The sequence below is a fragment of the Raphanus sativus genome, chromosome 2, assembly GCF_000801105.2.
Source record: "Raphanus sativus cultivar WK10039 chromosome 2, ASM80110v3, whole genome shotgun sequence".
NCBI lineage: Eukaryota > Viridiplantae > Streptophyta > Magnoliopsida > Brassicales > Brassicaceae > Raphanus > Raphanus sativus.
Window position 1 is genome coordinate 14649761 of NC_079512.1, and position 24590 is coordinate 14674350.

The following is a 24590-nucleotide window of genomic DNA, read 5'->3' on the forward strand; positions in this document are numbered from 1 at the left end:
TCGATTGCGCTTAATGCTTTGAGTTTTTGGGCCTCCCACTTATTGGGGGGGGGTCTTACCTTCCAAGATGTACTGCATGATCGGTATTCTCCAATCCTCTCTCCCAAAGATTTTGTCATGAAGAGATGAGGGCGGGTCTTGTTCAGGTCCCTGAGTGTCGTGACCTGATGTGTCTTGTTCAGGTCCCTGAGTGTCGTGACCTGATATCTTATTGCCCCCGGAGATATTGGTCGGATTAGGCTCGAAGGAGTCTGAATTCTGAGGAATATCTCCAGTTCTGGTGTTGTTCTCTGGAGTTTGGGTCGTTTCTTCGGATGCGCTTTCAAAAGCAGAATGACTCCTGGTCCTGGCTGCGTAGACAGGTGAATCCGAGGTCTGGATCTTGCCCCCGGAGGTATGCTTTTTAAAGCTACGAATTCTGGTTTTTGGGAACCAGTACGTTGTAAGAACTTGGGTTGTTACCGTCTGGGGGTAGCTACCTTCCGTTTGCTCTTTCGGCTTGCTATCGATCTCAGCTTTGGTAGCTATGTCAATACTTGGCTTTTCGATTCCCTCTACGGGTATGATCCGTTTTACGAGGGGGTCTGATGTTGACGCTAGAGCAGCCAGCGCGTCTGCTGAGGAGTTCTCTCCTCGTGGGATCCTCGTTAGTTCAAATCTGTTGAACTGCTTAGTGAGGTTCCGGACAACTTCTAGGTATGCCCCATTCTTTCGTCCCTTGTTTCATACTCGCCGTGGAATTGGCTAGCTACTAGCTGTGAATCACTATAAGCGTTCAGCTCTCGAATTCCGAGGCTTAGGGCGAGTTTTAATCCTGCAATTAATGCTTCGTATTCAGCCTCGTTATTAGAAGCGCTGAATCCGAGCCTGTAGGATTGTTGGATGGTTTATCCAGCTGAGGAGGTCAGCCTTAGACCGATGGCGGAACCTTGTCTTGGCGAGGCTCGTCAATGTACAGACTCCACTTCGGAACGGCTGTTCAAAATTGTTCGCAATGGTTGTGAAGTCATTACGACGATTGAATGCGATTGGAAATAAGGTCACAATTTTCTGGCAGCTGTTACGACTGCTAGAGCTAGTTTTTCCATAGTAGGGTATCTAGTTTCGGCGTCTATCAGACTCTTGCTGGTATAACAGATAGGTCTTTGCTCGTTTTGCTCTTCTCTTACCAGCACACCACTAACTGCAGCGGTTGATACGGCGAGGTAAAGATATAGCGGTTCTCCCATACTGGTTTAGCCAGGATCGGAGGTTCGGAGAAGTAAGCTTTCAATTGTTTGAAGGCTTCCTCGCACTTTTCGTCCCATAAGAACTTCTTATTATTTTTTAGAAGTTTGTAGAATGGGAGGCACTTATCGGTGGACCTGGATATGAATCGATTTAATGCTGCGATTCGTCCTGTCAATCTCTGTACCTCTCTAGTTGTCTTAGGTGACGGCATTTCCAGAAAGATAGCTATCTGTTTCGGGTTGGCTTCGATGCCTCTTTCGGTTACGAGGTAGCCGAGAAACTCGCTTGAAGGTACCCCGAAGGTGCACTTAGCAGGATTGAGCTTCATATCGTATTTGTTGAGGATATCGAAGCATTCCCTTAGGTGGGAAATGTGGTTTTCTCCAATTGAAGATTTGACTAGCATATCATCAATATAGACCTCCATGGTTTTCCCGAGCTGGCCAGCGAACATTTTATTCACTAGCCTTTGATAGGTAGCTCCTGCATTTTTTAAACCGAATGGCATGACCTTATAGCAATAGGTCCCTCGTTCAGTTATGAATGCGGTTTTCTCTTGATCGTCGGGATCCATCATGATTTGATTGCACCCTAAAAAGGCATCCATGAAGGACAGGAGCTGGTGGCCAGCAGTGGCTCGACCAAACGATCGATGTGAGGTAACGGGAAGCTGTCTTTGGGACAAGCTTTATTTAGGTCGGTGAAATCTATGCAGATTCTCCATTTTCCGTTCTTCTTTTTTACAACAACTGGATTAGCTAGCCAGTCTGGGTAATGTACCTCACGAATGGACCCAGCTTTCGTAAGTCGGTCAACCTCGTCGTTAACAGCTTGAGCCTTTTCTAGGCCTAACTTGCGATGCTTTTGTTTGATCGGTTTGAAAGTGGGGTCTACATTAAGCTTGTGAGTAGTGACGTCGGCGTTTATACCCTTCATGTCACTGGTGGTCCATGCAAAGGTTCCGACGTTGCTTTTTAGAAAGTCGATGAGCTCCTTCTTAGTCTCGAGAGGTAGCTCGGATCCGATACTCACTTGCTTTTCAGGATTTGAGTCGTCGATACTAACTTGCTCGGTGAGGTTCTTAGGGGGACCTCGAATATTCTGTTGTATCTCACGACCCCCCTGGATCTGTAATTGCTATTGGGGTGATTCTTTGAGAATTTCGAATCCTCCCAGGTAACAGATCCTGTAGATCTTTTGGTTACCATGCACGGTAGATATCCCTTCAGGTGTCGGGAATTTCACACATTGATGATAAGTTGAAGCTACTGCTTTCATCTTATGGATCCAAGGTCTTCCTAGGATCGCGTGAAACGGGGAAGGTCTGTCGATGACTACGAAATTCATCATTTTCATGATTCCGCCAGCTATAATTGGGAGCTTAATAGTTCCCAATGAGGTAGTTGTTTCTCCGGAAAAGCCTATGAGGCTAGCTTTCTGGTCGATGATTTCGTACTCATCTATTTCCATCCCCTTTAGGGCGTTATAGAAAATGAGGTCGACGGAGCTCCCGGTGTCTACCATGAGCTTGGGTACTTCGTACCCTACGATGTTCAAGGTGACGGAGCATCGTCGTGAGGTCTGTCAAGGTTTGACGTCTCACTTTCCCAAAAGGAGATCTTAGTGTTCGACTCGGGGTTAGGAGGCTTGGATTGAGTGTTAGACACAGCCTTCCGTACATGAGTTTTAATAGAATTAACGGAGTCTTGACACATATCGGATCCTCCGAGGATGTAGTCTACCCTTGAGCTGGGGCTCGATTGAGGTAGCGGTTTGCTCAGGAGGGCCTTAACTTGTAGGCTTTTTCCTTGGGGGAGCTTCCCGAGGACCATGTCGACTCTTTTCTTAGGAGCTGGGGGTGGTGAATCGGTCTCTTTTTCACGAGGCCTTTCTCATTTCGGTGAGGTATCTCTGGGACCTCTTTTCTGGTAGGGCTGTGGTTTCTTGAGGTCTAAGCCCTTTATTTCTCCGGCAGCAAATTTAACTGCCAGTTGTCGTTGGAGGTCCCAACATTCCTCGGTTGCGTGCCCTTTCCGATCATGGTAAGAGCAATGTTTGTTCTCATCATGTCCTTTTGACCAAGGGGTTTTATTTGTTGCGGCGACAGGTTTTCCTTCCTTATCTTCCTCGATTGCATAGGAGTGTTCCCCCTGGGTCTGATTATTTCGAGAGTTCCCTTTTTATGAGGTCCTCTTACTTCCGAGGTTTCGTTTTTCGAATGACTCTGGGATTTTTTGTGGAGTTTATTCAGTGCAGCTGTTTCCTCTTCCAGGTTAACATATCTGGAGGCTCTATGAAGAGCAACGTCGATAGTTGGGGGAGGATTGAGCGTTAGCTCCGACCAAAGTTCTGATTTATACCAGAGACCTCTCCTGAGAGCCTCGATGGCAACTAGATCATTGGGATTCGAGAGCTTAGTTCTCACTGCTCTGAATTTTTCGATGTAGGCTCGTAGCGAGTCTCCCACTCCTTGTTTAATTTTCCAGAGGTCAGCCTCGGATGCTTGCTTTTAGGATGTGAGTCGAGTATTGCTTCATGAAGGCATTACTTAATTGGTCGAAACTGTCTATCGAATTTGGTTCAAGACCAGAGAACCATTCGAGGGCTGTTCCGACCAGGTTTTTGGCAAATGTCCTGCAGTAACCTGCATCGCATTCTTCTTTCGTGAAGTGAGTCTTCACGATAGCTAGCCGGAAGGCTCTTAGGTAAGTCTTCGGGTCCGAGGTCCCGTTGTATTCGGGGATCTTAATTTTTCGGGCATCTCTTACGTAAGAGCTGGCAATTCTGTCGGTGAATGGAGTTCCACAGGTATCCTCAATCAAGCTCTCGATTTCGGGAGCTGAGCTCGTTGCCTTGTGGACTTGAGCACCCAGTTTTTGAAGAGTTGCGTGAGTCCGCTACATATATCTACGAATAGCCTCAGGTCCCTCTAGAGAAAGGACAGTCGGGTCATCGTTAGGTACCTGACGAACATGTACCTGGCGAACAGGTCCCTGATGGAATCGTGTTCGATCATTTTTCCAAGTGCTCGGTGGGCTGATTTGCTCACTGGCTATTGGGTTATTTTGACGAGTTAGGTTATTGGAGTGAGCTGTAGGATCAGCATCCGTCCTTTGATGTTCGCCCGGATTCGTGTTTAGGTTTCTGGCCCGAAACATCGGAGCTGACATTCTGCCCCCGGACGGGTCGGATACTCCTTCTCCTGACCTAAGAATAGGTGGTGGAGGAGGTAAGCGAGCGCTCTGACCAGTAACCTGATCGGGAATAGAGCTAGTCGATGCTATGTTGCTTCTCATAGCACTGGTGAGGGGTGGACTGAACACGGGAGCTGTCCTAGCATGAGGCGTTTGGGAAGCTGGTCCATGTTCTCTCGATCCAGTGTTATCAAGGGAAAAGTCGAGACGTCCTCGAGGGAACAAGGGGTCAGTTATTTGATCTCGGAAGGTCACTCCCGAGCCCTGACGTTGCGGTGGTTGGGTTGTTGCGGTTAGAGATCTAGTGACCTCTTCGAATCGTTGCTGCCGAGCGGCTAGCTGTTGCATTGTACGCTCACCTTCTTGAGCTTTTTCTACCACCTGCATCATCATGCGACGGATCTCAGAGAGCTGAGCCTCCGTCTGGTTCGGAGCAGGGTTGTGCTGAGGGGTAACGAGGGCTGGGAGCCCTGGATCGATCCCACTGGAGGTTCTCGTGTTGGCTGCTCCAGCACTGTTCATCGAGATACTGTTCATCGAGATATTGTTCATCGAGATACTGTTCTTCCAGTACTGTTCATCCGAGTACTGTTCATCGGGATACTGTTCATCGGGGTACTGTTCATCGAGATACTGTTCATCTGGTACTGTTCATCGGGATACTGTTCATCGGGATACTGTTCATCGGGATACTGTTCACCGAGATACTGTTATTCCAGTACTGTTTCATCCGAGTACTGTTCATCGGGATACTGTTCATCGGGATACTGTTCACCGAGATACTGTTCACCGAGATACTGTTCTTCCAGTACTGTTCATCCGAGTACTGTTCATCGGGATACTGTTCATCGGGATACTGTTCATCGTGACACTATTCAGTGGTTAGATAAATTTGTTGTCTGATCGACTGGATTCATCCTTAAGTTGGAGTAAGGGATTCCATTGTTTCTTCCCCACAGACGGCGCCAATTGTGAGGGATTAAACTCACCTCCTGATTTTAGGTCAGGTTAAGATCAAAATGGGAAGATAACGTGGGCTGAATCCCGTGAATAACTAGAAGAATGAATATACGTTTTATTGATGATTTTTGTAAAGGATCGTTACAAGAGATGTTTTTGATGATTACAAAGAGAAATATTTGAGAAACTCGTGTCTATGATGATTGAATGAATAATCCTTTCTTTTTGATCTTCTGCCTCTTTAAATAGCCTCAGGCTCCGTTTTGACCGGCGCTAACAGGTTCCCGAGATCCCCTCCGTGATTTGAGAGATTTGTAACATCTCCCCTTTGACCGGGTCCTGCGCCTATTTATTTGTCCACGAGCTACCTCTTTGACCGGGCCCTGCGCCTGTTTACTTGTCAACGAGCTGCCTCTTTTCCTTGACCTCTCTGATGAACATCTCCAGCTCACAGCCTCCGGATCTGACTTAGCTGTTTTTGAAGATTGAATTCATGATAGGCCTTTCGCGGCCAGTTATCATTTCTTATTGTCTATCATTAGCTAGGGGGTCATATTTGGGCCCAACATGGTTCACTCATGAACCACCATGAATCACTAACTGTTGCGTAGCATCTAATTACCATCCCACATGGATGAATTAGTTCAACTATGATCCGCCATTTTCCTGAAGGTCATGTATCCCTACAATACATCACAATATATGGTCTCCAAGGGCATGCCATACTTGGTCTCATTTGCACCTCAAGAGACACCAACATAAACCACAAAGTAATCATATGTACATGTTACCTTATACTTGATCTTACTATATCTTGTGCTTCCTTTATCATGTCTGGCCATGCTCCTGCATTGCACGCCTCCATCAAGCCTTATCATATACCTCCAGTATTGATAAGATCCAATCATGGGTCGCACCCATCATCCATTTCATGGAACTTCCATGAAACCAGTTTCTGCACTGCATCCACCTTCAAGGCTGTTCATACCTTTGAGAGTGAAGTCTGGCCTTCTCCATTCCTCCTCTGACCATTTGCGTGTGTTACAGTGATGTAGAGGAAGCCTAGGGTGTGTTCATCCATGATCAAACACCACCCAATGGTCGTGCATCACTTCCCACTTCAATGCCCATGAAACTGCCTTTCTACACACATCTGCCTTCAAGGCTGTCTCATCATTGGAAGTGCATTTCGGCCCTCTATCTTCTCTCCTGGCTATTTGAGTGTGTAGTAAGGATGTATAGGAAGCCCATGGCGTGGCAAACCATAATCAAAACACACTAGAGGGTCGTTCATAACCCTCTCCATGATTGCCCACCAAAACTGCCTCTTTGCTGCCTTTGAATGCATCTCTGTCTTGGATTGTGTAATCCGACCATCTCTCTGTTTTTCTCTGGTTTTATTTGTGTTTCAGGGTCTCAGATGAAGCACAGACTTGCCCTTGTATTTATAGAAAAGGAATGGTCACCTTTCCAAAGGTTGCACCCTTTCGGTATCATTTCTGACCATTGATTTAATCAATGGTCCTGATCACACACCTGTTCGCCTAGGGCAGTTACCAGACGTCCTTGACAACCCTAACTGCCCCTAGACACGTCACACACAAGCCTAGGCTGGTTGCCCAAGCCCCTGGTTCAACCACAAGTGCCCACCGGCTCACCGGCACACCCGGGTGGTCCACATGGACCGACCACTGTCCGGACCCGGCCCAACTGCCCGGACCTTAACACTCTGTCCAGCTGAGTTGAGCTGATCCCCAGCTGACCCAGCTGAGTGAGCTAGTCCATCCAGCTCAGGGAGCTGACACACTCTTCATTGAGCTACACTTCTCCTAGCTGGTCGAGCTTGCTTACCGCATCGCCCAGCTGCCATATCACTTGTACAGCTCCTTTATACTTGTCTCCTTCCTGGTTTAGTTGAATCTTAGCTTCCTGATGTCTTTTAACCTTACTTCCAGGCCATGATACCCTTGTGTTTAGGTCACATGACATGACTGGTGCGTCTCCTTGCACCATGGTCGATCCTAATGATCATATCCAGGATCGGGGACATGACAATGAAAGCCCTTGGGACATATGGGAAAGCTTCCAGACAATGCATTAACTTTGATAAATCATCCTTACTCTTTGGTAAGAGAATTCCTGAACATGTGAAGGACGACATCAAGACTTTGACTGGAATTGCAAATGAGGGAGGAATGGGAACTTATCTTAGCATTCCTGACGACATTAGCGGCTCGAAGTGCATGCTTTTCGCTTTTCTGAAAGAACGATTACAGAACCGAGTCAATGGATGGACATGACGATGGCTATCGAAGGGAGGGAAGGAGGTGCTGATAAAATCTAACTTGCCCGCCTTACCTACGTATGTAATGTTTACGTTGCTATTACCGCTTGAGACATGTGAGAACCTAGCTAGTGCTATTGCACAGTTCTGGTGGAGCTCAAACCTACCTAAAAGATATACATTGGGTAAAATGGGAGAATCTAAGCAAATAAAGAGAAGAAGGGGGGATTGGTTTCAGATTGATTCATGAATTTAACCTATCTATCCTTGGGAAACAAATATGGCGTCTAATGCAGTTCCCTGATTCTTTGTTGGCAAGAGTTCTGAGAGGAAAGTATTTCCGGTGTAGTTTGTTTTGCGACTAAACAAATCAATGAAGCCCTATTATGGGTGGACGAATATAACGGCTGCAAAGCCACTAATAACTTTGGGAATTAGAGAAAACGTACACTCCAGACATGAGATTAGAATTTGGGAAGATCTTTGGATTCCAATCCAGCAAGACCGACTAGACCCGTTGCACCGGGTGGTTCACTCGATGATGCCAATAAGTCAATTGATGACAGGAAACCCAAAAAGATGGAACCTGGAGATTCTAGAGAACTATGTCAATCAAGAGGACATACCATTAAATCAATCATTGGCCATCAGCCATGATTATCATCGCGACAAATATTGTTGGAACTATACCAAAAATGGGATGTTTACTGTAAAGTTGGGCTACTGGGTAGCAATGAATTTTCTTAGAGTAGAGGCACAGGAGGTACAGGAGACTAGTATAACAAAGCTCCAGACCTTTGCCTGGAAGATTAAAGCTCCTTCGAAAACCAGACACTTCATTTGGCAAACGATTTCTCGACAACTAGCAGTGACAAATAACTTGACTCATCATCATATGTGAGGTGATAATCATTGTCCTAGATGTGGTGAAGAAGATGAAACTATTAATCATGCCATATTTGAGTGTCCCCCAACTTTACAGACATGGGCTCACGCAGCAATCCCAACTCCATCGACGATGTTTCCTAGTGCTAGTCACTACACAAAAATGAATTACATGTTCTGGCGGAAAAATGATATTGAAGATCCAGATTTGGATAGGGATCCATATCCTTGGATAATGTGGTACATCTGGAAGGCGCGGAACGACAAACTATTCAGAGGGATAGACATAGACCCGTTGGAAACTGTCCGACATGAAAAATATGAATGCCATGCCTAGTTTGAAGCAAATCGAAAACAAGAACCAATGGAGATACAAGCTGTGCAGGAAGTCGCACTCCTTGAGAAATGCATGATAGACGGTTCGTGGACACATGATGCACTCTTTAGTTGTTATGGATGGATATGGACAAATTCAAGAGGAGAAATCCAGTTACTGGGTGGTAGGAACCAAAGGCGACGTATCTCACCACTACATACGGAACTCGAGGTGTTAACATGTCAGTGGTGTGCATGTTACAACTATCGACTTGACAATCTTTTGGCACCGACTGTAAGGATTTAGTTGCGATGGTCCAAGACCCTGGAGCATGACCGAGTTTCTCCACCGAGTTGAAAGAGCTGATGAAGGTGAAAGACATATTCACAGAGTTCACATTGACTTATGTTCCTCGTTCTCAAAATGTATTGTTAGACCCAATTCCGGTCTCCTAAATGATTAGGCCTATTTCGGATTATGGGCTATAAACGAGAAGCCCGCGAGGAAGTATCAATCTGTTCCATAGGAGACAATCAGGAGGATGCATAGTTCGAGATCAAGACAAAACGGATTGGGCCGAAGTTAGGAGGCCCACAGCGACGTCAACAAAGTAGAAAAGCAGGTCACCGAAGTCGAGAAGGTCGCGGAAGCAGTTGCAAGAATAGCGGGGTCGAGCCTTTAAAAGGAGGAGAAGATCAATGCTAAAGGGACAGCGAAAACCCTAGAGAGAGAGCACACCACACATTTACATCTTTCTTACTTCGTTTAGATCTTATTCTCGATCGACCTCCTTGTTATAGTTGATCTCTTAGCTATTCTTTGTACTCGACCTCTTAATCAATAAAAGTCCATTTTTGTCTACCGAATTCTGATTACATCGTTGTTTTCTAAGGATATCGTTGCCTACATCTTTTGTCACTTCCCTAGTTTACTTACAAACACTACAAAATACTTGAGTGTAGATTTTAGGTTCTACATTTTGGCGCCACCGTGGGGCAGATAAACGAAAAAAATTCTTGCTAAGAACCCAATCTATGATTTCTAAGCACGATCATGGATCCCACCCTACGCCGACGAAGATCCGATGACTCGAGAATGTCGAGCTCGATATGCCTCACGACGTATGTTCTGATCGTCACGATTGACCTCGCTGGGGTCTCCTTTTCGAAGGTTCTCATCGATTCTAGATGCGTAGCCAATCTGCTATCGCACGACAACTTTGAGAAAATCAGCCGACCTGATTTGGAAATCAACAAATACGCTCCTCCCCTCTACAGTTTTGGAGGTGGAAGCAGAGTACCCTTACTAGGAAACGTGGCGATCACCGTCAGGACGCACGATTCCGAAAAAGAAACTGATTTCTCCGTAATGCACGACCTCTCTCCATTCGACGCCGTCTTAGGACGAACTTGGCTCCATCAGATGAGGGTGGTCCCTTCAATTTATCATCAATGCGTAAAGTTTATTTCCCCTACCGGAGAAAAGACCATTTATGGGAATCAAAAACAGTCTCGATCTTGTTACATGGCGGAGTACCACAAAATGTTTCCGAAAGGGGCAAACCAACCAGCAGTGCGAGATCCTTCGACAAAGGATCCTGAGAAGGACCTTGCATGCACTATTTCCCTAGACCCGCAATCTCCAGAGAAGTGTGTTAGCATTGGACGCAATCTTAATCCAAAGATCAGGGACGATCTAATGATCTTCCTAAGAAATAATATCAACATGTTTTCATGGTGCGCTGCTGGCATGCCCGGCATCGATATCAACGTCGCATCACACGACCTGAATGTTGATCCCACATTTAAGCCGATCAAGCAAAAACGAAGAAAACTCGGCCCAGAAAGAGCCAAGGCAGTCAACGACTAAGTCGATAAACTGCTGAAAATAGGTTCAATCCGCGAAGTACAATACCCAGACTGGCTAGCCAACCCAGACGTCGTAAAGAAAAAAAATGGAAAATGGAGAGTCTGTATCGATTTCACGGACTTGAATAAAGCCTGCCCGAAAGACAGCTTCTCATTACCCCATATAGACCGACTGGTCGAAGCTACGGCAGGACACGAGCTACTCTCCTTCATGGATGCATTCTCAGGATACAATCAGATCCTCATGAATCCTGAAGATAAAAAAAAACGAGCTTCATCACTGAGAGAGGAACGTATTGTTATAAAGTAATGCCTTTCGGACTGAAGAATGCCGGGGCGACCTACCAAAGGTTGGTAAATAAAATGTTCTCCAACCAACTGGGAAAAACTATGGAGGTTTACATAGACGACATGCTGGTAAAATCCTCAGTAGCCGGCGACCACGTTCTCCAACTCCAAAAGTGCTTCAACATCCTCAATAAGTTTGGGATGAAGCTAAACCCGACCAAGTGTACTTTCGGAGTGGCGTCCGGGGAATTTCTGGGATACCTCGTAACTAAAAGAGGGATCGAAGCCAATCCCAAACAAATTTCGACGCTTATTGAAACGCTACCTCCGAAATCGGTTAAAGATGTGCAAAGGCTCACGGGAAAGATCGCCGCATTAAACCGCTTTATATCAAGATCGACAGATCGATGCCTCCCATTCTACAAACTCCTTAAAGGAAACAAAAAGTTCGAATGGAACGCCGATTGCGACACCGCTCTCAGCGAGCTTAAAGCGTACATAAGCGAACCTCTTATCCTATCTAAACCAGTTCATGGCGTACTTCTGTACCTATACGTCGCGACTTCCGAACACGCAGTAAGTGGGGTCTTAGTTTGCGAAGAAAACAACGAGCAAAAGCCAATCTACTATGTCAGCAGATCCATGTTCGATTGTGAGACAAGATATCCTGTGATGGAATAATTGGCCCTAACAATGGTAAATGCCGCGCGGAAACTAAGGCCATATTTCCAATCACATACGATCATGGTAATGACGTCGCATACATTACGCACAGTCTTACATAGCCCAAGCCAATCCGAGAGATTAGCAAAATGGGCGATCGAGCTCGGAGAATATGATATAGAATACAAACCTCGAACGAGTTCGAAAGCACAAGTATTAGCATATTTCATCATCGAGCTCGTCCCCAGTGAAACTAACACCGATGACAATACCCGGAAGTGGAAACTCCACGTCGATGGAGCATCATCGAGGCAAGGGTCGGGCGTAGGAATACAACTCGAATCTCCAACGGGATAAATGATCGAATAATCATTTCGTTTAGACTTCAACGCGTCAAACAACGAAGCCGAATATAAACCCTTAATCGCCGGATTGCGACTTGCCCAAAGCATTGGAGCCCAAAAAATAAGCGCCTTCAGCGACTCGCAGCTCGTCACCAGCCAATTCCACGGCGAATACGAGGCTAAGAACGAAAGGATGGAGGCCTACCTAGCAGTATTAAGAGGAATTACACAGCAATTCGATGAGTTCGAGCTTACGAGAATTCCGAGGGGAGAAAACACCTCAGCAGACGCCCTCGCCGCTCTGGCATCAACATCGAATCCGACTATAAGAAGGGTAATTCCGATTGAAGGAATAGATCGACCCAGTATAGACATCCCTCTAAAAGGAACCCCTAATAACAAGGACGACTTCCTGCTGGTCGCTCAAATCATCACTCGTAGTAAATCCAAGGGACACACTCAAGAGCCCGACGAAGAATCACTCGTAGCTCCCTGGAATCGGAAGTTTCCCGGAGAATCCTCTCGAAGAACCCGATCAAGTAGCGCAAGGACGGCGCTTGATCCCCCGATTCCCGAAGAAATACCCGTTCACTAAGTAAATAATGAATCACAAAAAGCTTTCCAAGACGAGCTCGAAAACAGACCAGATTGGCGAACTCCGATATACAATTACATCGATACCGGAGAACTTCCTCCCGAGAGATGGGAAGCCCGAAAGGTAAAAGCTCGGAGCTCGCGCTATTGCATCATGGAAGGAAAACTTTATAAAAGAACTTTCAGTGATCCATACCTATTATGCGCATCGCCAAAGCAGGCCTCCACCATCCTTAAGAAAACCCACGACGGATCATGCGGGAACCATTCCGGTGGACGATCCTTGGCGATAAAGATAAAAAAGCACGGCTATTTCTGGCCAACTATGATCAATGACAGCGAGCAGTTCGCATTAAGATGCGACAGATGCCAACGGCACGCGCCAATGTTGCACCAACCAACACAGAAACTATCAACCATATACTCGCCATACCCATTCATGAAGTGGTCTATGGACATAGTTAGACCCTTTGTTTCATCGGGACCAGCACAGCTTCGATTCTTGCTAGTAATGACCGATTTCTTTACCAAATGGACCGAAGCCGAGGCCTACCAAAATATCACTGGAACCACGGTGACGAGCTTCATTTGGAAGAATATTGTCTGTAGACATGGTCTCCCATACGAAATAATCACCGATAACGGTCCCCAATTCATCTCGAAGGTTATCAAAGATTTCTGCGACAAATGGAAGATCAAGTTAAAGTTTGCAAGCCCACGATACCCAAAATGCAATGGGCACGCCGAAGCCGCAAACAAAACAATAGTAAATAACTTAAAGAAGAGACTCGACCTTAAAAAATCCAAGTGGAGTGAGGAGCTGAACGGAGTGCTTTGGGCATGTCGAACAACACCCCACACGGCAACCCACGAAACATCGTTCTTTCTGTCATACGGAATCGAAGCAGTGATACCTCCCGAGATTGAGGTCCCATCTACACGACGAGGAATATGTCCCGATAACGTCGAGATAAACGAAGCAATGCTGCTCGAACATCTGGATATGATCGAAGAACGTCGAGAACGAGCTGCGGTGCGTATCCAGAACTACCAGCAAGCCGCTGCTCGTTACTACGACTCAGACGTAAGAGGCCGCAGTTTCTCAATCGGCGACCTAGTGCTACGCAAAGTGTTTGACGGAACAAAAGAAAAAGGCGCAGGAAAACTGGGAACGAAATGGGAAGGTCCATACAAAATAATAAAAGAAGTTCGCAACGGCGTCTACGAACTGGAAAAATGCAAAATGGGACGCCCCGAATTGAGGCCATGGAACGCTTACAACCTCAAAAGATATTATAGTTAACTTCGTGTCCCATCTCCGATCCAACATCGAACTGGGGGCCACCAACGACATAACGCAAAACAAAAACGCTATTCAGAACTACGAATCGGCTTGATCCCGCGAATAAGGGTACGTAGGCAGCTCAACATCGAGTGGAGCCCAAACAACCAAACAACTCTCTAATCAAAACCTTGTTCACCGCGTGAACCCCAACAAAGTAGGTTCCTGATCAGTCTCTACTTCAAAAATATCTAAGAAAGATACTAAACGCATGCTCAAACAAAAAAAACACAAATCCAGATTAAAGGTATCATCCATTAATCCGTTGAAAGCATATGTAAATGTTCTTCAACAAACAACACACATAAATAACAAAAGCGAAGCAAACAAAGTCTTTTAAACAAATAAACATAAAACGCCAAATCAAACAGGCGTCATTCAACCCCTAGGTTGAACGAGTCATCAGAAACTTGAGGAAGGTCGAGACCCCTAAAAGAGTCATCCGACACTGCCGCGAGGCCATACTCGATCTCCCTCGATATCTCTACATCCTTAAGATGATCCAGCTCCTCCTCAAGCTCGAACCCGCCCTCCAAGTATTCGGCCAAAGCCTCGATCTTTGCGCGAACCTCTTGTAAGCGCGTCTCCGCGGTGCTTTCCGCCTTCTTCCGTTGGATAGTCTCCCTAGCCTTATCGAGGGCAGCATCGTAACCCTTGGCTACCAACCGACAAGCAGCTCGTCTCTCCCTCCGAGCCACTCTTTCTCGCATCTCAGCCTCTCTTCTGAACTTCGCCTTCAAAGATTCAAGGTCCGCCTCCATCGCGACCTTCTCCTTCTCTAGCGCAACTTTCTCCTCCTCTAGTGTGACCTTCTCCTTCTCAAACGCGATTTTCTCCTCCTCAAGCGCAACCTTCTCCGTCGCTTTAGCCGTCAAAAGCACCTTTAAGTCGACGACTTGCTTCATTCGCTCCTGCTCACTTGCATGCGACGCACTTAACTTTGATCGCAACTGTTGGATCAAAGTAAGATGAACTTCGACCTCCTCTCGAGAGGGGAAGTTCGCCAACCGTTCCTCCATCAAAGCAGCGTACTCATTTCTAGCCTCCATAGCCTAAAAAGATAAGAAGATTAAGGCTACGATTTCAGTATCTAAATAATTTCACACGATTTACCTTGGCATTTGCAATCGCCATCTGAACATAGGCATCACGACCTCGCATTTTCTCCAAGGGAGGAAGCACGCACGAAAAACTTCGCAGCTTCCGCCAGATGGCAGCGAGTCGTTCAGGATTCTCCAAAATCGGAGCATCGACGTCGTATGAGAACGCCAGCGGAGAACCACTTCGACAGTCCGCAGGAAAGTTGACCGGCTTAGAAGTACCTTCTCCAGGATCTTGCATCAGAGGTTCCGAGCTCGATACGTTCAAATCTATGGAACACTCATCATCCAAGATCAGACGACGACGCTGAACCTTGGGAACGACTTCCTCGACGTCCACCTCGCCCGATGCTCGAGAATCCGGTTGAGCATCACGATCTGGACGAACCACAGAAAGTGGCGTAGCCTGGACAATCGGAGACTGAATCTGAGAGCTTGCTCTAGTCACCCGTTTGTCCGAAGTCTCGCGAGCTCTTTTCGAAGGTGCGGAGTCAGAATTGGCATCTGAAGGCTCCGCAGGAGGGTCTTTTCTTTTCACCCCTGAAAGTCAAAGCCACGACAACAAATTAAAATCGTCAAACTAAATGAAAAAAAGAGAAAATACGAGGAAGTAACTCACCTTTATCTTTCTGGTCTTTTCGAGGACGAATCGATTCCACAAGCGCGACGGGAACGGCACGATTCACGCCGGGGGGCAAAGCATAAGCAGCTCGAACCCTTTCCGGAGTAAAACTGTCCCAACTGCATTTACCTCGGCGGAGCGCCGAGATCAAACCTCGCAGCTCTGGAGTCGACTTTGAGGATCCAAACAACCCTGAAGAAAAATCAAGATCAAAACCTAACAAATAATCGTGCTAGTTAAAAAGAAAAGAGGTAATAGGAAATCACTTACCTACGTTCTCATTCCATTTCGTCGGAATCCGAGAAAAGTTAAAATTTCCAACCGTCACTGGATCGACCTTGAAGACAAAAAACTTGTCCGTCCAATAAAAATATTTCCCAGTGATGTCGCTAATAATCGAGCGACCTGCACGCAGAGAAAGAAGAAACGCTTCAGTGACGCCGCTACTTCGCTTGAGACTGTAAAGCTGCTTTAACTCAGCCAAACCAAACTCTAACCCTTCCTCTGTGGCCCGAACGAAAGTCGCCAAGACGTAACGCTAGAAGGTCGGAGTAATCTGGGTGAACGCCAGCTTCAACTCCGCTAGAATCTCGAGGATGAACGAAGGGATAGGAAATGACATAAGGCCGTCGCGAAAAAAGCACATGTAGGCTCCGCAATATCCCGGTCTCACGTTCCCCGGAGAATCGCCATTTGGATAATCGATGATAGCCTCGTACGGAACCCCCCAAAGCTCCAGGATGGCTTCGTATTCGGCTGGGGTAAGCGGACCCAGTTTGTTTAGAGATGCCATGAAATATGAACAAATGGGAGAAGTTTGCAGAAGAAAGAAAGTCGAAGCAGAAGAAGAAGATGAGTCCATTACAAAAAAAAATCTATCAAATAAATAAAGGGAAAAACGACAGTTCCCAAGACAATCTCCGCGATCAATGAGAGTCGCACGATCTGGGAAGAGTGGCCGACAGGTCAAATCAAACGAGCGCGTGTGGCCACTCCGCTCCGAGATTCGCGACAAAAGAAAAAGTGCTCGCCCTTTCGATTTCTTAAAATTAAACCGACTGGGCTGGGGGACAAATGTTAGACCCAATTTCGGTCTCCTAAATGATTGGGCCTATTTCGGATTATGGGCTATAAACGAGAAGCCCACGAGGAAGTATCAATATGTTCCATAGGAGACAATCAGGAGGATGCATAGTTCGAGATAAAGACAAAACGGATTGGACCGAAGTTAGGAGGCCCACAGCGACGTCAACAAAGTAGAAAAGCAGGTCGCCGAAGTCGAGAAGGTCGCGGAAGTAGTTGCAAGAATAGCGGGGTCGAGCCTTTAAAAGGAGGAGAAGATCAATGCTAAAGGGACAGCGAAAACCCTAGAGAGAGAGCACACCACACATTTACATCTTTCTTACTTCGTTTAGATCTTATTCTCGATCGACCTTCTTGCTATAGTTGATCTTTTAGCTATTCTTTGTTACTCGACCTCTTAATCAATAAAAGTCTATTTTTGTCTACCGAATTCCGATTACATCGTTGTGTTCTAAGGATATCGTTGCCTACATCTTTTGTCACTTCCCTAGTTTACTTACAAACACTACAAAATACTTGAGTGTAGATTTTAGGTTCTACATGTATCATCTGACTCATTAGCTAAGATTACAAGATCCTTATATAGGAAATTGTATTAAATTGGTTGTTATGTTCCGGTATGGTTTCCTATACCACTTCAACCTTGAGTAATATAATAGCAGTTTGATGGAAAAAAAACATCAATCATTTCACACAACCGTTGAATCCTCTATTATCATATTTTCAATTTAACAATCAAAATAATAATAAAAAACAAGAATCTCAAACAAACTCAATTCACAGAGACGGATCATGTTTCGAAACTAGACTTTCATAGGAGTAGTACTAAACTAGCTCGGGATTTAACGGGATAACCCTCGCATTAGCAACTGGCTGGAATGGTCAACGGAAGATGGTCAATTGAGGTCAACTGCAACACGAGAATCAACGACTTAGGTTCAGAGTCTCAGTAAATAAAGTTTCCAAAAATGGAAACTTACCTAAAACGAAACATTTTCTAAAATAGTAACTTTCCTAAAATAGAAAATTTCTGAAATAGAAAATTCTTTAAAATAATGGCTTTCCTAAAATAGAACTTCCCTAAAATAGATTCATAGAACTAAAAATAAGGAGGCGACAAAAGTACCAGAAAAGCCTGTTGAAATGTCGCCCGGAAATCCCGCCGGAAGCTTGCCGGAAATTCCACCCAAAAATTCAATAATGACTGGCCGTTGGATATTCTAACAACAACTCGACATACGCAAAGAAAATATTTTAACTTGATAAGAATAAAAAGAAGGGATAGAATTTCTTATATATAAAAATGAAAGAGAGGTTAATTTTCTAAATTTGCAATGTAGGACAAAAGTAAAAAAAAAAAGTGGGTTTTTTATTAAAATAAAAAGAAAAAATGGGCCTCCCCATCGGGTCAAGATAATTACACCATGACCCTCTGTCTTTCTAAGAGGGTTTTAATAGATCAGTCTACCCGAGTCACTGACAACTACTGTACTCACGTGTGAAGAGAGTGATCAGAATTGACACAGAGTCTTCCAGAAACAGGTCTACTAACCAATCACAAACCCTTCAATAACTCTACACGTAATCCCACAGGTCTAGTTAATTACTAATTTACCTCTAAATTGCTTGCTCTGCAAGTAAAGAGACTTGGTCAGTGACCCTGTGTGTTTTCTGGTCGGGAGCTATTTATCCTCACTATTTTTGCATCGTTAAACTCGTCTCTTCTCTTAAAAAAAAAAAAAAAAAAAAAAAAACTCGTCTCTTCTCTTGGTTTCTTTCTTCGACAGTGTTTTCTCAAAGATTGTAATTAGATTCACCTTCCATGGATTTTCCATCTACTAAACGATCTGGAAGGGAGGAAATCGCCGCTCCTCCGAAGAGAGGCCGGATTAAGATCATGATCGCTCGTGATCTAGCTACATCGGCGACCTCAATCACCTGGAAACCGAGGCGAAGCCGAATCAAGATCATGATTGCTCGCGATCTAATCATATCGGCAACCTCCCTATGGGCCCAGGACAACCACGACGGGAATAACGAAAGCTGAGCTGTCTCTCAGACTGCAAACGCTGATCTCCATGCCTGTGTCGTCTTCCATAATTCGATCGGATCGGACCGAATCGTCCGATCCAACTGTAAATTTGTCTGATATATGATATTGATTTACGTAAGAGAACATACGGGTTAGTTTGGTTCTCAAGAAAAGTATACCAGTGTGGAGTTTGTAAGTGATATTATGGTTGGTCATATGTTGTATAAATGTTGGGGTAATACTTTGTAAAATATATTTTTGTTTAAAAATAATATTTACCTCTTTCGATTTTTATTTCGATGTGCCGTCCATATGAACTTCGTCAACATATAGTTTAGTCATGTTGAGGTAATTCAATTTATGGACGATGTTTAACTCATGTTAAGGTAAATTCAATTTGTGTACGATGTTTAACGACTTAATTTGTGGATGATTTTGATTGACGGCTGAGAGGGTGGTTTTTTTTTTAATGAACGAATGGTTGAATTCTTTATATGATTTGTGTTGCAGATGGTACAAGCACATTTACTTATACAAAGAATCGGTAGGTTACTTACATTGAATATCTCTTCGCTTATACAAAGACGCATTGTTCATTCAGTCTAATGATTTATTTTGGTTCGTTCAGTCTACATTTTTATTGTTCCTCATACATGGAGAAAGAAGAAGAAACAGAGAGTACAATAAAGTACAATTTGCATCATCAGATTACTAATACGTTCACACATAACACTAACACAGTGGCAACCCTTCCTAAACGGCTCACAGTAAGGAAGCTTCAGAATGTGATGACTTGTTTGGGTTGTCTACCTAACTTCCCGAGAGCTTTATCGAGAGCGACAGGGAACTCGTCGAAAGGAACCAGTTCCGTTCTGTCAGAAGAAACCAACAGTGGATTCACGTGGTAAACAAGGAAGAAACTTAATCTAGCGTTAAAAATTTTACAAAAGAAAAAAGACTCACTCGTATTTTAGCTTTCCGTCCCGGGCAAGCCCGAGAAGATAGTCTATCATCTCCCTGCATTCTTTTACTTTACCCAAACTCAACCAGTTCTGCAGCCAAAACCCTTTCAACTCCAAACCCTGTAAAGTAATCGAACTCTTAAACACAGTGGAGAAAAGCCATAAACAACCAGCGACTTTGTCATGTCTGCGTGATTAAAGTAAACTGTAATTTATGAAAAAAATACTCTCGAACATTTACCTTGAAGATGAAAGCTGTTGTTGAAACAGTGACTGGCTTCTTAGACATCCCACCATATGTTACCATGGTTCCTCCTTCCCTGGAATATATCACACAACCTTCAGCACAGCTGGGAAGTTAAATGAAATTGCACAAAAGCGGAAATGTTCCGTGCACACCTCAGAAACTTGAGCACGAGAGAGGCAGCATTGCCACCAACACAGTTGAATCCCAGAGCTGGTTCAGGTAACTCTCCCTAGACCACACATAGACACATATGTTAAACGTGTATAACTGATGCAAACTCGGGAAATTTCTTCTTTCAAATTTTTACCAAAAGACTTTTCACATTTTTCACATTCAGATGACTCTCCGAAAACACTTGGTCTGCACCTAGAGCTTTCAGATTCTCTTTTGCTTCATCCGACCCGGGCCTAACATGAGCGGCAAGAGACACAAGTTCTTGACTATAGCCACTCTGGTTGTTTGTCACAAATATAATTTAAATTTGATTCATAATAATATACCTATCACGGATGATATTGATGGTACTGATGCCACGGAGCCTAGCTAACTGGATCACACATTGACCCACGATACTTGTTGCACCATTCTGTACCACAGAATCTCCTGCTCCAGAGGATCAACTGGTAAGGAAAACAAGCAAGTTGTTACTTGAGAGATGATGTTGAGAGATACAGTCCAAACCGGAAGCTAAGGGCTTAAAATCTTCAAGCATCCTTAAAGCCGTCAAGGGATTAACAGTAATGGTCGCCGCGTACTCCATTGGACAAGATTTGTCAATTTTGTGCCACACACTCTCCTCCTTGACAACATACGTCTGCCAAGTCCCTTAACACACAGAGAAATATTTAATCAGATTCCTTGTAGTAATCAAGAATAATAGGTGTGAAGAGAGTTTACCTGAAGATGGTGGAGATGGAATAACCCAATCACCAGGAGAAAGAGCACTGACGTTGGAGCCAACAGCATAGACTTCACCAACACCTTCGTAACCACCAACGGCTGGTACAGGTGGCCTAACCGGGTACACACCTAAACCAAGTAACAAAGAGTGAATGTACTTGTTACAGTTTTCTCTAGAAACTATAAAGAAATTGAACCTTCGATTCGGTTGATATCGGAGGGATTGATGGGCGCGGCGATCATTTTAACGCATACATCGTTGTCTCTAACTTCCACCGGCGGGAGATTCACCAATCTGAAAAAGAGAGAGAAAGGTGTGAAGTGGAGATTATTACATTCAGTGAGCGTGGGACGGAGTGGAGTCACGGACCTGGTGACAGAATCGGGAGAGCCCTGCTGCTCGTACACGATGGCCTTTGACGGTGGCGACATAAGCATAGAGAAGGATCTCAGAGAACGTGTTCGTGTTTCTCCGCTTTGGTTCAGCCTGAAATTCACCGCCGACGACAGTTTCAGAACTCGGACACCGGCTGACTTCACCAACGCCGTCATCTCTCTCTCTCTCTCTCTCTCTCTCTCTCTCTCTCTCTCTCTCTCTCTCGGAGCATCTCCAACAGACCCTTATCCCCTCATTTTTTTAAGGTTTTTGCATTCCAACAGACTCTTATCCCTTCAAATTTTAAGGGGGTGAACAGTAGACCCTCAAATTTGAGGGGACACTGTTGAGACCCTTAAAACACTATTTACTTTTCACTTTAGTCCTTCTATTTATATATGTCTTATGATTGTGTATTTATTATTTCTTATGAAGCATTATACTATTATAATTATATTAACACTTAAATATTATAATTCTGATCTTATAAAATTATTTTTAAATAATAATAATATATTAATAAATATTGTATACCAATATATAATAATATTAATAAAAAATAATATTAACATATTATTTTACACAGTACATTTCGAAAATTTTAGACAAATATAAACTTATAATACAATCATAATATTTTACATCAAATTAAAAATTACATAAAACTGAAATATTACACATTAAAATATATATTATAATACAAATATTCAGAAATTTGGTGTTGAACCTCCAAGATCACCAAAATATTCTCGATATAAATTTGGAGCATTTTCTTCGGTTTGTTGATGCTGAGTTCTTTTTTGTATGATTCTTGCTTGTTCAGATCGGATAAACTCGCGAGTATTAATATCAGCGATGGAGTTTAAATTTTTCAACAGAATTTTATTTTCTTGCTCCATTTCTTTTAGAGCTACTTTTTTTGCTTCATTTTGCATGTGTAACTGAACCATCTCATAAGTTTTTTCTCTAGATGATGCACTTTCTTTCAAGAAATTGAGGATTTGTTCATTTGCTGAAACCACACTATCCATAGATGAAGTATTATCTTCATTAAGTTTCCTTTTAAGTTTTGCTTTCTTTGATCCAATAGGACGTTGTGACGAATTTGAAGAAATTCCAGGAGATTGTGATGCTGGAGAACCGACAATATCGTTCTCAATATCCGGAATACCGATATTGACATTATCTGAAAACTTTGGAATATTACTATGTGCTTATTGTTTATTTATTAAATTTTAATGCTTATAGTTAATTATTATTTAAATTGAGGACTAAAGTGTAAAATATAAACTTTTAAGAAAAAAAATTTGAGGGTCACTATTGGAGAACCACCCCTTCATCCCTTTATTTTGAGGGTGGACCCCATTTAAAATGAGGGGGCTTATTGGAGATGCTCTAGCTAATAACGATGCCGTTTCAGCATAAATAGTGGTTCTTCACACTAACCAAGTTATGGATGGAAAAGACCGTACGAACCTAACCGAACCAAAATGAAAACAATCGACCTTATGAAAAAAAACTCAATTCTGTTAAAAAGATAATGATTCTCCATCTCTCTACACGTATTGAACACTTGTCTTTATTATATTCATCATTATCAATACGTGTCTTCATCTCCCTTACATAGAAATGACTAAGCAAAATATGAGACTACTATAAATAGTAGTATTGTACTTCAGAAAGTAATAACATGTAAGTGTGTTTTATTTCAGTCTTTTCTCTCGTTATTTTGCTATACCAAAAGAAACAAAAAGATTTATCTCTCTCTTAAGTCACCATCACTTCTTCCTCTCTCTCACGTTTCTTATTCACTACTCTCTCCTCTCACCATATAAAATAAACAAAGCTAAGTGGTCCCCATCTATCTCTCACCTCATATTTCATAACACGTTATCAGCACGACGAGCTCTCTTATACCGACCGTTCTTAAACCAAACAAGCGAGGTGATGTATAAATTTATGTCTTTAAATATATTCAATTTATTTAAAATTTTATTTATTATTTCGGAGTGAGAGGCTAGGCCTTCTTCGTTTATTTTCCGGGATAATAGGCGTTGCCTTCCCCGACTGATCGTTAAGATAGGCTAGGCCTTCACGATCAGAGAAACACGTGGTAGGTTTTACCTCCGTGAATAAAAGGTCAAAAATGGAAGGCTAAGCCTCCTCGGACCTTGATTAAAAGAAAAGGTTAATATGGCTGACTATGTCACCTCGAACCTTTCAAAATGATCAAATATGGAAGTCTAAGACTCCTGGATCATATGGTGGGCTGGACCCCCAATTTTATTTATGCTATTTAAATTTCTGCAATTTAAGTTTACGCAATTTATTTTTTGCCTTTACTTTATGCTTTTAATATCTGCATTTAAATTATGCATTTAATTCTCGTCTATATTATATTATTTTATGAATACAGTAATCATGTCGAATTTGACAAAGCTCGAAATTAATGCCCTGGATATTACGGGAAATAATTATATGACCTGGGCAGTAGGTGCAAAAATGCATCTAAGAGGTAGCGGGCTTTTGGAAACCATCGATAATACTAAAACGGTGTCGGATGAGAAAAAGGCTAAAGCCATGATATTTTTACGACACCACATACATGATGGTTTAAAAGATGAATATATTACGAAAGAGGATCCTGGGGACCTCTGGAAATCTCTTAAAGAGAGGTTTGATCACCAGAAGTATGTGATCTTACCAAAAGCCAAACACGAGTGGATCCATCTCCGGTTCCAGGACTACAAAAGTGTAAGTGAGTTTAATTCCGCTATGTTCGGAATTACTTCAAGGATGATGTTATGTGGAGAGAAAATAAGTGATTATGATATGATCGAGAAAACTCTCTCCACGTTCTATCCTGAAAATGTAGTCCTGCAGCAACAGTACCGGGTGAATGGATTTAAGCGTTACTCGGAGTTGATGTAAATCCTCCTTGTAGCGGAGCGAAATAATCAACTCGTGTTGTTAAACCATCAAGCTCGTCCCACTGGATCTGCTCCATTCCCCGAAGTGAATGTTGCATCATCCAGTTATGATAATTGGAGAGGACGAGGACGTGGACGTGGTCGAGGTCGAAATCATGGTCGTGGGAGAGGACGAGGAAGAAGATTCCGTCCGTATGATGAAAGAAATAAAAAGGACTCCCAAGAGAATGAGAGGGGCCGGGATGATAAAAGGCAAACAGAAAAGGTTTGCTACAGATGTGGCATGAAAGGTCATTGGGTACGTAATTGTCGTACGCCAAGACACTTAGCCGATCTGTATAGAGAATCTCAAAAGGGAAAAGAGAAAAGT

At 43.6% G+C, this 24590-nt stretch overlaps 3 protein-coding genes across 4 annotated transcripts; 1 reads left to right on the plus strand and 2 right to left on the minus strand.

The window, feature by feature from the left end:
- Positions 1–14286: 14286 nt before the first annotated feature.
- Positions 14287–15863, minus strand: LOC130507865 (stress response protein NST1-like). The gene is made up of 2 exons (XM_057002539.1): positions 15688–15863; positions 14287–15608 (listed from the first exon to the last, which is right to left on the minus strand). The coding sequence occupies exon 2, from the start codon at positions 15015–15017 to the stop codon at positions 14343–14345; it is 675 nt and encodes a 224-aa protein (XP_056858519.1). The 5' UTR covers positions 15018–15608; positions 15688–15863; the 3' UTR covers positions 14287–14342.
- Positions 15864–19379: 3516 nt separating this feature from the next.
- On the minus strand, positions 19380–21532 carry LOC108824024 (enoyl-[acyl-carrier-protein] reductase, mitochondrial). Of its 2 annotated transcripts, none has more exons than XM_056999865.1 (10): positions 21285–21532; positions 21112–21209; positions 20912–21043; positions 20696–20839; positions 20515–20617; positions 20337–20421; positions 20167–20243; positions 20009–20087; positions 19769–19887; positions 19380–19677 (listed from the first exon to the last, which is right to left on the minus strand). In XM_056999865.1, exons 1-10 carry the CDS (start codon positions 21464–21466, stop codon positions 19584–19586), a joined length of 1113 nt encoding a protein of 370 aa, XP_056855845.1. In that variant the 5' UTR covers positions 21467–21532; the 3' UTR covers positions 19380–19583. The 2 variants fall into 2 exon arrangements, with proteins under 2 accessions (XP_056855845.1, XP_018452859.1); XM_018597357.2 differs by having other exon boundaries at positions 20322–20421; positions 21285–21531.
- A 2260-nt stretch (positions 21533–23792) lies between these two features.
- Positions 23793–24221, plus strand: LOC108835134 (uncharacterized). Its single transcript, XM_018608426.1, has one exon. The coding sequence runs from the start codon at positions 23793–23795 to the stop codon at positions 24219–24221; it is 429 nt and encodes a 142-aa protein (XP_018463928.1).
- The last annotated feature ends 369 nt before the right edge of the window (positions 24222–24590 follow it).

Bases quoted from the DNA above. Each gene is read 5' to 3' on its own strand.
- LOC130507865 (XM_057002539.1), bottom strand. From the start codon at position 15,017: ATGGAGGCTAGAAATGAGTACGCTGCTTTGATGGAGGAACGGTTGGCG.
- LOC108824024 (XM_018597357.2), bottom strand. From the start codon at position 21,466: ATGACGGCGTTGGTGAAGTCAGCCGGTGTCCGAGTTCTGAAACTGTCG. The intron at 21,044-21,111 runs GTTCAATTTCTT...TACTTGGTTTAG, and splicing joins CGATATCAACCGAATCGAAG to GTGTGTACCCGGTTAGGCCA. The intron at 20,618-20,695 runs GTTTGGACTGTA...CCTCTGGAGCAG, and splicing joins TTTTAAGCCCTTAGCTTCCG to GAGATTCTGTGGTACAGAAT.
- LOC108835134 (XM_018608426.1), top strand. From the start codon at position 23,793: ATGCATCTAAGAGGTAGCGGGCTTTTGGAAACCATCGATAATACTAAA.